General features: G+C 40.4%; 1 protein-coding gene across 5 annotated transcripts in view; it reads right to left on the bottom strand.

Moving 5' to 3' along the window:
- Positions 1 to 592: 592 nt before the first annotated feature.
- ENOX2 (ecto-NOX disulfide-thiol exchanger 2) overlaps positions 593 to 14,198 on the bottom strand; it is a 316,145-nt gene continuing 302,539 nt past the window's right edge. For 4 of the 5 annotated variants that reach the window (XM_023198804.1, XM_023198805.1, XM_023198806.1 and 1 more), the window contains 5 exons: positions 13,875 to 14,056; positions 11,636 to 11,743; positions 8,146 to 8,254; positions 4,684 to 4,769; positions 593 to 2,138 (listed from right to left, as the gene is read on the bottom strand). In XM_023198804.1, the coding sequence (XP_023054572.1) occupies positions 2,007 to 2,138; positions 4,684 to 4,769; positions 8,146 to 8,254; positions 11,636 to 11,743; positions 13,875 to 14,056 (617 nt within the window). In that variant the 3' untranslated portion in view covers positions 593 to 2,006. The remainder of the gene's footprint in view (positions 2,139 to 4,683; positions 4,770 to 8,145; positions 8,255 to 11,635; positions 11,744 to 13,874; positions 14,057 to 14,198) is intronic. The other variant, XM_023198809.1, reaches the window with a different exon arrangement.

Below are 14,198 nucleotides of genomic sequence, written 5' to 3'. Positions count from 1 at the left end.
TGTTTAGGTGTGGCAGCTGTTGCTTTAAACATTTTTTTAAATGTATTAATATCATGGTAAGGAGTTTGATTTTTTTCTTTTATAAGTTCCGGGGTACATGTGCAGGATGTGCAGGTTTGTTACACAGGTGAACGTGTGCCATGGTGGTTTGCTGCACCTCAACCCATCACCTAGGTACTAAGCCTGGCATGCATTAGCTCTTTCTCCTACTGCTCTCCCCTAAAAATTAATTTATTTAAACAAGAAATAACTGTAAGTGGAAAGTTTCCCTTGATTTCATAGATATTATTAAAATTAGGTAATCCAAGAGCCCCTGAGACGGATGAATCAAAGCCTTCGGTAGTGTTGATAAGAGATGCATCAGTGAGGGAGCCAGTGTAAAATTAACCCTAGCTTCCTGCTGGTGCCACAGCAGGGTGCTTGAGGGGAAAGCCAGTTCTCAGCATGAACGGGCTGCGGTGGAACCCTATTTCCAATTGTCAAGGCAGGCTCGGCATCTTTTTCCAACATCCTAGTAACCCAAAGGAAGGAACTGAGATAACTACTAATAGATTACTTAGAGAGAAAGTCATTAAAAACAGGACACAAAACGGAGGTATAAAAAGGAATATTTATCTTTTAAAAATACAACTTTGAACACTACTGGCATTTCATTTACAAAGTATTTTCGTGAAATACTCTCCATTGGCTTTGCTTACTCAGTACATTCTTTTATCTTCAATCGAGACTCAAGGGAGGGTATGCTTGCATTATTATAAGTACCACAACCACCACCACACACAATAAAGACCATCTCTGCCTCAGGATATTTGCCCCAAACCTTCATCCTCTCCGTTTCCTTTCCACCAAGCAGAAGTTTCTGAATGGTCCGCTCACATGCTGCCATTGCGATTTGCCGATGGGCGCTACAGAACTGGAGGTGTCTCTGGCAATCTGCACTCCAGGTGGAGCTGACTTATTTGTAGAAAGCCTCACAAACCCTGGCTCATTATTTATTCATTGATTCATTACTATTAATACTTATATCAAGTCTTTGCAAACATTCAGCATGAAGTAAACACAGTATTTACAGCAGTACACGGTTTGCAATTCAACACACTGACAACAGAAGCAAAGGGACCAAGAGACCGTAAGAAGGCCAGAGGGGAAAGAAAATTAACACAAATCCCTTCTGTCACTGTGTGCGCACGTGCGTGTTTGTGCGTGTGTGTCCACACATGAGCGTGTTTTAATTCACAGAAAACGGAACATGCCCTCCTTTAAAAGCAGACTATTTACAAGTGATTCTGAATAGCACGAACACATGCCAGTCATACTGGATACTTGCTTTCTGCAAACACATCTAGATGTACTTTTACAATTCTGAAACAGATCTTTAATGTGATATGTTAGAGAAAATAACTTTGGAACATTTGTCAACTTTTGGTTCATAGTAATTTTGCAAAAAGCCACAAACCATGCTTTGTCATTTAAAAGGTGAACCTGGTCAGGCACCTTCTAGAAGACACTGATGTGTTATTTATTTGCTGGTCTACTGGGGATTCGAAAGACAATGGCAGTTACACAGAGGACTTAGTGCCGCTCTCATTCCTTTCACTGGTAGCAACATTAATGTAAAGAGAAGTTTAGAAACACAAATCACATACAAATCATCAAAACATTTCAGTTAACAGTGTTTAAAAAAATACCAAAGTCTACAACAGTAGTACAGACACTGAAAACACTCCAAATACTGTTTAGCCTCAGGACTTTTGCAATATTTAAAGACAACCAATTGACAGAAAGGGGAGGAAGTTACAGCACTTGTGGTTTGAGGCAATTTCTCTTTAGGGCTGTAGTTCGAGGTGCTGTCCTAGGATCCTTATTTTAACTCAAAAGATTTTCCAGGAATGAATTGACAAATTCAAAGGAACTTCCACTTGAAAACCATTAAAAATACAAATCACTTTCTATGCTTGTCCAACACATATTTATCTTCAGGATCCCAAGTTGTTAGGCAAAGAGATTTAGGTCAGCTTCAAGCCCTCAAAGCCACAGAATTTCCATCTCTTTTCCAGGCTGGCTCCAACTCCAGTCATTTCCTGCTTGAAGGTATGCTGGAGTCTACCCATGAGACACTCCACATCACTAGTGCAGATCTGTGGGACAGACAGAACATCTCCATTCAAAATCAGTTCTATTTTCCTAATCTTCTTTCCCAGTGTTTCCTACTTTAGAATGCTGATGTGTCTGTGTGTGTGTGTTGGGTGGGGCAGGGCGGGGTGGGGGGTGGGGGGCGTTTAACCTCCTTCTGCTCCTTGTGCATTTGTGTGTGTTGGCAGAGTGGCTTCCAGCCAGCAGCGTTCCTCTGCTGTGACCATCAGACAGGGTCCACTGAGTTGCTATCGGAAAGAGCTGGGGTCAGTCATGTGGAAAGGCCTGGGTTTGTAAGAAGCTGAATGATGGCTGCTCTGTGCTGGTGATGTTGTGTGTAGGTCCACTGAAGCTGCTGAGCCTTTTCGGAGGGGAGGAAGGTAGAAATGGCCGCCACCAGAGCAGAATCCCTCACAAATGCGTTAGTTCATAATGAAGTAACAGGAATGGGGAAAGCTCTGTATTCATACTTCTCTGCATTGTCTTTCTCTCCCCACTTCTCTCTCTCTCTTTCTCTCTCTCTCTCTCACATACACACACACACCCCTCAATACGAAAACAAAAACAAATCTGTGGACTCTTTTAGGACTTGTTTTAGGTGGTCATCTTCACATTAGTAGAATTAGTAAGTTACTCTCCTCACTATGAGCCTTGGCATCAGGGCTTGGGTAAAGAGCACCAGGGGATCCTGAAAGAAACCTAGAGTTGGCACCACAATGAATGTCCCTGAAGCTGGAGGGAGCCCCAGTTCTGTTGGTATCACCTCAGGCTGTCTTTGGGAGGCCCTGGCACTACTCTGGCAGGAAGTTGCTAAGGGGGAGCTAGGCCTAGGCTAGGAGTGCAGTTATGCCTTCTTCCCAGTGCCGTATCCAGTCAAGTGAACGAAGCACATGCCAGGGTATCATATAGAGTAGAATCCCCATTTCAGAAAACATAGATAATGTGTATAGACATATACATTTAATATAGGTGCGGCATACTTGCAGGAAAGGGTCTGAAATCTGTGCCAAACTGTTAACAGTGGTTATCCTCAAGCAGTGGGATTGTGGGTGGTAACCTGCACTTTCCCTTTACTAGATTTCTATACGGCTTACATTTTAAAGATAATGTGCGTGTATTATTTTTGTAAATTAAAAAAGCAGCAGATGGTTTTTACTGACACATAGTTCAATTCCATACCATTGCAATGGACTGCTTGGTCCTAGTATTCACATTGCATCCTCCCCTTCACTGCCAAATGGGCCATTTAATTGCAGAATAGCATCACTTCCCAGAGGGAAATGAAGGGGGAGTGCTAGCTAGAATGAAAGCAAATGCCATTGAAGAGGATGTATCACCACAGCTGGGATGTGGTTAGAACAGTAAGACTCCCAAGTGGGCCACTGCCTTTGTTAAGAGGACATATGCTTAAATGACTTAACATTTTGGACAGCACCTATATTCAATGGCACTTCTCGAAAGTCCCAGATCCTATGAAATAGGCAGTACAATTTATGGGCACATTTCCCTGAATGCTGCTTCTGAAAAGAAAGTATCCTGATTCATTCTGAGGAGTCAAGAGTCCTCTCTAGCCTCTTAGAGGCATCCTTGATTTCCTAGGGAATTAGCACTTACCCCTGCTCCAGATGCCCTAGGAGTTCCCCCAAAGGATAGCATCCAGAGAAGGAAATGGACCATGAGATCATCTGTGAGCAAATATTCAGTCTGTGTTATAGAGGCCCTCAGCTCATTGCTCTATCTTTTTTTTTTTTTTTTTGCTCCTGCCTCCCTTGTTTTGTAATAGACAATAGCAGGGGTGATGGTGGGAGAGGTGGATGGTTTAAGACTTCCCATTTTGAAAATGAACATTGGCTAATGGCTAAAAACCCAGGACAAAAGTTTGATGGGGCCGGGTACGGTGGCTCATGCTTGTAATCCCAGCACTTTGGGAGGCCGAGGCAGGTGGCTTGCTTGAGTCCAGGAGTTCAAGGCCATCCTGGGCAACGTGACGAAACCCTGTTTCTATAAAAAAATACAAAAATTAGCCAGGCATGGTAGCATGCGTCTGTAGTCCCAACTACTCAGGAGGCTGAGGTGGAAGGATTACTTGAGCCCATGAGGTTGAGGCTGCAGTGAGATGTGATCTCACAAATGCACTCCAGCCTGGGCAACAGAGTGAGACTCTGTCTCAAAAAAAAAGTTTGATGGGTAAGAAAGCTGATATGGATTGGTTTGCAGCTTATAGGTAAATTAAGAGAAAAGAGGAAAAATCTTCTAAGATGTATGTTTGAAAAAGGATGGTCAACTTATTCAAGTTTGCCTGAGAGCACCCTGGTTTTAACATCGAAAGTCTCAAGTCCCAGAAACTCTTCAGTACCCAGCAAACCAGGACACACGGTCATCCTACTTGCAAGGGGGAAGCTCTGCTCTGAATCACAGTGGGAGAGCAGGTGAGGGAAACTTCCTGAAAGCAGTAACTAATGACCTATTTATGCTTGAGGAGAGTCAGGTTACCTGTTAACAAAGAACTCCACACATCCCCTTGCATCCCCATTTTAGGCCCCCATATACCTTATTATCAAGACGGTGCAAGTAGGAACAGATGTATTCAATGCTTGCTCCAAATGGGTGAACATGAAGGAATGTGGAGATAATCCCTACAGAGACAAGAGCATAGAGGTTATACTTGAGCCTTGTATTCCTTGAGGTTCCACATGACAGTGAATAGCAAGCGCTGACTCATATGTACAACATAAATATACTGGACACTATTCTAAGTTTACACGTATCTTACTCATTTAATCTTTATAATAATCCCATGAGGTGGGTATTGTCATCCCCATTTCACAGCTGAGGACGCTGACGCACTAAAAGTGTGGGCAACTTGTCCAAGGTCATACAGCTGGTAAGTGGCAGAGCTGGTATTTGAACCCACACAGTCACATACTGCCTCTTACTGTGCTGTATCACATGTAGAAAAGCTGGCATTTGAGGAGTCACTTTCATTGTTTGTGATGGCTAAACACTGTCTGAATTCAAGGATTTTATAATGAATTTACACTGTGCTGGGATTTTGCAGTTCCTTCACAGTCTTTAGACTTTAGCCTCTTAGGTGTTAATAATGCCTTGCTGTTGTGGTAAACGTGCAGATCATGTACTTTCCTGATTAACCTTGTGCCTCGCACAAGAAAGTCTGCTGATTGTATTTGGGTATTATTTTGTGAATAGCTCTGTAAAGAAAAGCCAAACATTTCATTCACGGCTAACTCAAGTGGTCACTAGCATTCTGTGCTTAGAGCCTCGAATCTCTTTGTGTAACAGAATTTTGATAGCAGTTTACAGCCTCCAGGAATGCCCCTGATTTCCACTTAGCCTGACTCTAAGGTGACTGGCAGCTTCACATGCTGCCTTGATTGTTCTGGCCATTAGGTTAATTGTTCTAATACTTCTTTGTCTGGCAACAGGTGGAAAATAAATTGCTCAAAAGTATAACATTTCTTTCTTTCAATTTGTTTTGAGTTCACCTCCTTTCATAAGATCTTAAGTGCATCAAATAGACCCAGAATTGAGTTTGTTGAAAATTGCCAGGAAATAAAAGCAAAATTTGATTTGGTTTCTAAACTACAACTTGTCTGTCCCTTTAAGAGGCTGACAAAAGACTAACACAGGTTTAAATTGGTGTTTGAAGTTCAATCAAGGGGGTAAGTTGGAGAGGGGTTCCAGAAGGAACTGATGGCAGGGCTCAAAATCTGTTCAAAAGGGATGCTATTACTTAGAACATTACTTTATTCTTAAATGGCTAGGTAAATTGAAGTTCTAAACACTGATTCTGGCTGAGAAACTTAAATTCTGAAGAAGACATTCCATGTTTGAAGAAATTCTAGATGTCCTGGCCAAGAAAGGCTGTCAAATGCCAAGAAATCACTCCAGAGGTTTAAAAACAAGCGATTTTGTGGGTTCACACCCAAAAAGCTGATTGAAAAATAGATTTTCCTTTCTCTGTGCCAGCCCAAGACTACGTTCTTGAAAAAACAAGAAACACTTATTTTAAGAATCTTTTTTTCTAGGACTATCCATTCACAGAGGCTTCCTTCTATCCCCAGCATTTCTCTGACAGGTCTCCCTGTTGCCATGCCAATTTGTTAAGAACTTGGAGTTGGAAGACGTTAATAAGTTGTAATAAGTTGTCACTTTTCTTGAAGATTCAATGGCAGGTCCCCCTGTGCATCTTTATTAACATATCAAAGTGTTAAATCTGAGGATAATATCCACTACCAAAGGAGGCAGAGATATCTTAAAAATATGCAGAAGCCAGTCAGTGTGGAGGGCTTTTGAGACTAGAGTGGGGCTACTGTATAGCTCAGCTTCCTAGATGGCAGCTGGGATTATCTGCTGTGGCCCAAGACCAGTCACTCTTAAATGATTAGCCCCTCTTAAATATTTTACAGCCTCAATCTGCCACTGTTCTCCAAATGGTTAATAGTGTTGTGAAGTGTAAAATGTTTTCTACTTACTGAGGGCTTACTATGGACCAGGGACTATGCTAAGTGATTTAGGTGAGTTACTGTATTTAACACTCACAACTGCCCTTTCGGGTCAGTAATATCATTATGTCCATTTTGCAGATGGAGGAACTGAAGCTCAGAGAAGAAATGGTGGGGTCAAGATGGGAAGCCAGGTCTGTCTGATTCTTTAAATATTTGTGCCATCTTGCTTTTCTGAATGACTTTTTACAGAGAGCAATGCTAGCATGAACCTCATCAAAGCCCACTAGTGTCCAACACACCGCAGCTTCCTGAGTCATCTGCCACTGTGTTATAATCAAAAAATAAACATCTGGTCTTTGTCCCTGGTCTCTGGGGCACACAGCATCTAAAACCCTTGGAATTTCTGGAGTGATAAGAGTTAAGATGACGGGTAGCTGGGGGCCCCTTATAGCTTTAGAATTGGGGTTGGCCATCAGAAAGACTTAGGCATGATCAGAGAGTTGGAACATCAGGGAGGAGAGAGTGGCTGGAGATTGAGTTAATCACCAATAGCCAGTGATTTCATCAATCATGCCTCTATAATGAAGCCTCCATAAGAACTCTGAAACGATGGGGTTCAGAGAGGTTTCTGGTTGGCAAACACAACAAGATACGCACCCAAAAAGGTATAGAAACTCCGCATACCCCTTCCCAGTACCTTGCTCTATATACCTCTTCCATTGTATCCTTTATACTAAATCGGTAAGAGTAAGTAAGGTACTTTCCTGAGTTGTGTGAGCCACTCTAGCAAATTATCAAACCTGGGGTGGGTATTGTGGAAACCCCTGACTTTGTAGCCAAATCAGACAGAAGTAGAGGAAACTTGGAGACCCTATATTTGAGACTGGCATCTATAGAGAGGGCAGTCTTCCGGGACTGAGCCCTTAAACCCATGGAGTCTAATGTTAAACTCTAACTTTGGGTAGTGAGTGTGAGAACGGAATTCAACTGTAGGACACCCACTTGGTATTGAAGAGTTGGAGATGTAGTGTTGGAAAAGACACCATGCATCTGGTGTCAGGAGGTTAAAACAAACAAACGAATAATCCCTTGTCATTTGGTGTCAGAAGTGTAAAAATAGCTTAGTTAATAACCTGGAAAAACTCGCCTATACTTGCTCCAGAGGCTCTCTGGAAAAGCTCTCTGCCAAGTAGGGTCTGCACTAGCCCCCTGAGTGGACATGAGAGGGCTTATCTATCCTTGCACAGATATTTAAAAAAAATCTACAATGTGTTTCTTCAGCTGACCCCTCTTAGCTTAGTGCTTGTACTGACATGCTTGACTGCTTGACATGGCAGTGGCTACAAGGAGCGTGAGGGGGGCTGGCAGCTGCTGTTAAATTTGGAAATTTGTAGTTGTTCTTAACCTATCATCTTCAGAACTCTGAGTTCTTGCGCTGCCATGCTTCATAAATGCTTGACATGTGCTTGTTAATCTTAGGTAAAGCCCTCCCCTCCTCCATTGTACCTAGGCATTGTACGTGGCATGTGTGCATTAGCTTCCTTACCCACTAGCAGTGCTTCACGTTCAGATTTGATAGGACTGCTGTTCATGGTCTTCTCAAGAGGGTATTCGCTATCCTGGTTTGATGCACACAGCCTAGAAGCACAGCTTTCCTGTGGACACAACATGCTTCCCAGGTCAGTTCACTTTATTTGGCAATAGAGTTGGTTTCAATTAACTACACAACAGGTAACTTAACACAGGACTATAAAAGCAATACTGTTCAATTTAGATTACTGAATGGGAGGGAAAATATCATAAATTACAAAAGCATCACAGATATTCCAAAGCTTATTTTTAGGGCTCCAAAACACACAGAAACATTTAAACATTTACCTTCACCAGTTTTTTTTTTTTTTCTGCCTTCATCTTGACTTTATACAAGCAATGTGGGCAACTAGACCCAACATTTATGGTATACTAACAAGATGCTAGGCACTGTTAGATAAGTGTTATCTCCATTCTACAGATGATGAAAGTGAGGCTCAGGTAAATTGACTAAGATCACACTGCAAGGAAGTGGAGCCAGGATTTCATCCCACTGTTAAAAGGACCATTTTTTTTTTAAGTTTTAGGTCCACACTCTGTTAATGGTAAGTCCCATCTCAATGGAGAATCTACATTGGCTACATTGCCAATCCACTGATAGTTAATAAACTGTTGGTTTTTGGACTAAAACTTAGAGCTTTCTTTCCACTCATAGTTAACCAACTCTTGGTTTTTGAACTAAAAATTGGAGTTTTCATTTTTTCATTTACTAGTCTCTCTCTCTCTCTCTCTCTCTCTGATAAGGACATTATCAGTTAGAATATTCCTGACTTTACAGCAAGAAATGACCATGACAAAAAATAGCATTAGTCAATGGCCTTCTTTGTTGTGGAAAATTTTTCTCTTTCAGAGTGTAGCAGGAAGGTGTCATAAGAGAAACTCAGGTGAAATCCATGACCAGCAATCAAACTGAAAAATACCTCCAGACCTTTCATGGCTCTTTTTCTCTCTCTCTGGGTACTGAGTATCTTTTCTGTTATTATAAATGTGAAGGAAAAGCTTTCAGAAGAAGGAATAAAAGAAATCACTGCTTCTTTTACTGCTGAAAAGAAAATGCTGCTGAAATGCTCCTTGGTGGGGCAGATCATGGCTGACTCAGATGCATTTTCACTTCTTCCTTTCCACAAACCCTTAGCAGGGACAGGATTCCTTCTGTTTTCTTTAAAGATGTCTTCAAAGCTTCCAGGATGCTGTCTCTGAGTGAAATGAATGGTCTATGCCGCAAGACATGTTGTTTTGTGAATTTACAGGCTTCCTGGCTGTAGTCAGAGGGGAACCCTTTCTTGATGACCTACTCAATCTTTGGCCTTTAGAATTCAATCCAGGCAGTAACCATTATGCCAAGTTTGATTTAAACTACTAGCTCACTTCTAAGCCACGGGCTTCACATCTGCTTCTGACCCCCTTAAAACATTAAATGATATGGGAAGCCGTTTCTTAAGTGTGAGAGTTTAACAGATTGGGGTTGATTTAAGATGTGAAAATATTCTGGGAAGTTTTAGCCATCTTGAATAGAACTGCAGCCTTACTTAAACCTGACTTCAATTTTATTATAGCTGGCATTTAAAAAATTAGAAGGTACATTGAAGGGATGCTTATCACCTTGAATTTTACTAGCAGATTCAAAGAGCTTAGTTCTTTCCGCAGTAAGACAGACATAAGTCACATTGTTATATTGCAAAACACTGACAATAACTCACCCTGTAGCTTACTGTCAAGAAACCCAAACAAAAGCAAATAAAAAAAGAGATGCCTCTTCACCAAAACTTATTGCTTTCCTTTCAACCTGAAATTATTTTTGCAGTCAAATGTGATGGTACTTTGCTTCCTAACCTAATTGTGTCAGGTTGAAATATTTGGTCACAAATCAGCTTCCCAGAGATCAGTTTATAATGAACTGTCATGAATTTCTCTAAAAGAACCTTTGCTTAAAATAACAGGAAAAAACATATTTTGACTCACTGTTTTTTTGGATTATCAGTTGGATCTTTTCCCCGTTCTCATCAGCCAACACTTCACGGTCTATTCAGTTTCCAAATGGGAAACACTTGTCCTTAGGCACAATATGGCAAGTTTCTTCTATGCCATTTGACCTCTTACCTCGTACTTCTTTAAATGAAATACTTCACAAACCAGAAAGCTACTTACACAAAAAATGCCCTTAGGTCAAATTGTGATGTCAATCTTGAAGAGCAATTCTAAGCATAATGTCATGAGCATAACCCCATGTCTATCTACAGTCTTCTGGCTACATAATCCATTTTATGCAGGAAGCAAAATGTGGCAGCTCTGGGACATTTTAGAAGCCCTGATGGTATGAGGAAAGTCCTGATAAGTAGAGCAGCTTTGGCGCTTTTCAATTAAATGCTTGATAAATGAATTTCTCTGGGATTATGCTTGTTTCTTTAATAGTGCCCACAAAACTGGAACGTGAGTTGGTTTTATGAAGTGGAAGAATTAAAAGCACGTTGCAAATGGCCTCTAGAAGAAAACACTTTCAATCATTTGTTTCAACTACACCAAGGTTGCCAGTTCTTAATGGCACTCTAGGGGAAGGCACTGTGCTGGTAAACACACTCAGGGCCTGTATGCACTGCATCTTCCTGAGCTGAGAACAGAAGATAAAGAGAATATGCTCTTGAGGAACTGTATCACTGTTGATTTCTGACTCTCGGTCCAAGCTCCTAATCTTCTCTTCCTTTAGATATATCAAAACAAGGAAGTTCTGGTCAATGGGCTTCCCTTTTCAGAGGATAATGTCAGCTGAATATTGATGCATCAAGGAGATTGGAGAGGTTGACTTTACACACCTGGAATAGAATGGGCACCTGATTCATGGTTGTGATACACGATTCCATCCAGATGTTAGACTCTCTGGTCCTCATTGGTGGTTCTTATTGCTGAGAGCTCTCACTTGATAAAGTCCCATCTTGGCTTCTAGCTTTAGAATACTGTGTCTCATTTTTTTCCCCAAGGTTTCCCTCTTCTTGGTATTGGCTATTCCTCTCTTCTGCAGCTGCTCATTATTACACTAAATTGACTAGCTGCAAAGAAATGCCAATGTGCTAGCTGCACTTGTGTTTCTTCCTTTAATGAAATGCTCGATTAAAAGTACTTTGTGTCACATGAGTTTTCTATGTTGCTATTTGCTTGACAAGATGAAGCAGGGAAGAGGTGTGCACTCTGGTCATCTCCAAGAGAGAAGACTGAGGAATTTTAGGGATGAACCGACTACTTATTCATTGAAAGGTGTACACTCCAGAACCCTTAGGAATGCCAAGGACTCATACCTAAAAGCAAAGCCCTTAGTATAAGAATTACCCCCGAGAGGGGCTTTCAATCTCTAATCAGCCAAACATTCCCCATCGATTTCTAGAGCATAACTTCCAGGGCACTGAAAAGTAGGTAAAGGAGCAAGGAAAAAGGTTCACTTAGGGCGTATGTACCTTTTCCTTAAGATTTTCCAACATTTTTTCCACCTGTAACTTGTCATCTTTGAGTTTTTCAAGTTCAGCTTCTTTCTTTTTGTATTCCTCTTGGACTTTGAGTAGATGCTATAAGAAAGACCAAAGACAATCAATTTATGAATTATGGAGCCACACTTCATTTAAAATCCCTGGCTGAATTTAGATATATCAGGTGGGCCTGCCTCACTTTCCTCCAGCACACACGACCATTTTTCCATAAAGAGATTGGGCAAATCAAGATATTTTCACTTTACATTATTTTATCTAGCTCTTAAGAAATCCCTTTGAACTTGTTAATATTTGAGAAAGGTCCTGAGAAACTAATTGATCCAGTCACTTAACTTCTTCCCTATTCTGGCCGGGGGTCAAAGGAGGGTGCAGTTAATACTGTGTGGGCAATGTTTTGATTGCTGCATAGAAGTAAATGTAATGTTGTAAAGCATTCTTGCAAATAGCCATTTGCCAAGCCAAGTTCAATTTCTGTGAGGAAAGTAGTAAAGAATCCAAATTTGACATATGTTAGTTTCCAAATAAGTAGGCAGGAAGCTATATTTAGCATTATTAATAATTTCAACAAATAATATTTATTTGAGTGCCTAATATGTACTAAGCATTGTGCTAAGAGTTTTACATGCACGGTCTCAAGCCTCACAATGACCCTATGTTACTATGATCCCAAAGGCTAGGAGAGGTTAAGTGGCTTCCCTAATGCCATTCAGATAGTCAGTAGCAGAGCTGGGATTTAAAAGCAGGTTGGGTCAACCCCAGAGTTCATGTCCTTACACACTTTATTATACTATATATCTTTTGAGATAAGATGAGAGAAATTTTATCATCGTTTACAAGGCATTTTTTTCAATACAAAATAATCAAAACGAGTGAAATTATTTTTAAGAGGTAGAGACCTAATTCTCACTGAGGTCTTTGAAGTGATGAAACAAAATAAAATTTCATCATTTTCGAATTTCATTTAAGTAGCAGAACTATCCTTATGTGAAATGGTTTGAAAATCAAAGAGGGGAAAAACAGCAACAACAAAAATATTTCCAAAGTCGTGCTTTTCAGAGGCTTGCAACAGACCATTGGAAGGGCTAAAAAGCATGGTACAATGTACATTGTCAAAATTCTTTGAAGTGTAGGTGAGGAGGTGCATTTTTTCCATAGAAAGATCTCTGATATAATTTACATGTTCTAATTAAACTCCATGGTGACGGTAAAAGGAAGGTGAGCATTACTTCACACATTTTGTTAATAGAAAAGGTGAAATATTAATGTCATATTACTTGTTGTATAGGAAGACAATGGTGGCAGAAAGAATAGCTTAGGGTTCCTAGTGCCAGAATAGACCATTGTTCATGATTTGTAATTTCCAACCAGCAATTAGCTTTGCCCTAGATAATTTCAAGGCATATAGTTCAAAACTATTGCACAATTTAAGGTATAAGGACAATGGCTGGTAGTCTAGCATGACAGAAGATGACAGTGGCCTTACTCAGAGGCACTACTCCTTTACTATAGTGAAGGCAGCTGTTGATATCTTTTAAACTGTAGAATCACTGTGGTGATGGTTACATAAAACTCCTAGATGTTGAACATCTGCTACACTTCTGTGAATGCAATCACAGTTGGGTGCATTTATTTACTTTGCTTTTTACACTTTGAATTATGCACAGGTAAACTCATTCACATAAGTGACTGTTAATACAAAACAAACTAAAAACAAGTTGGTATTATACGCTCAAAGCATTGACACTTAAAAACCTATAATGTACCTACTTCTACTCAAATCAAGGGTAGATTCCTGCCATTCCTTTTAAAAGGCTGTATTTCTTGGTATTCTATCAACTAGATACGTGTTCATCAGCATTTTTTCATAGCTAAATAATTGAGGTTCTTCGTAAAGACCCTGAGGCCCTGTCTAGATCCCTAAGTACCTTCTGAAGCATAAAGAAAAGATTAGATTATGTTCAGTATAGTCTAATGTTAAATATATTTCATTTAATGCTCATTCTTTGAAAATTGGCAATCCATTGCTATCTCTGTATTAACTGGAATATTTAATTAACCACAACAATAATTCCTTCCTCAGCCATGCCAGATAATATTACATCAAGAAGAATAATAGGTTTGATATTCGATTTGCTTGCAGGGGACTCTTCTACAGGTGAGAAGCTGATGCTATTCTACCCAGAAGCTCAGAAAACCAAAATGCCTTTACCTGTTGCATTCCTTGCAGGGCTTGTTGCAGGAGTTTCAGTTGCTGTTCTTTGTTTGGGTCATCTTCTTTGTGGGCTTTGCCTTGTTCTTGCTTGAGCAGTTCTACTTCATTCCGGTAGGCATCGAGCTGCCAACGGAGGCTGTCATTTTCTTCCTTCAGAGCTTCTGCCTGTGATACTAAGGCTAAACAATCAATATAAAATATGAAACCATATATCCAGATTCATTTGTGGTTCATCTGTATACCACAAAAAGGTTGGTTCTTCTTCTTCTTCTTTTTTTTTTTTTTTTTTTTATTATACTTTAAGTTCTAGGGTACATGTGC

This window comes from Piliocolobus tephrosceles, chromosome 12 (genome assembly GCF_002776525.5).
Source record: "Piliocolobus tephrosceles isolate RC106 chromosome 12, ASM277652v3, whole genome shotgun sequence".
Taxonomy (NCBI): Eukaryota; Metazoa; Chordata; class Mammalia; order Primates; family Cercopithecidae; genus Piliocolobus; species Piliocolobus tephrosceles.
This window is presented reverse-complemented; position numbering and strand designations above follow the sequence as displayed.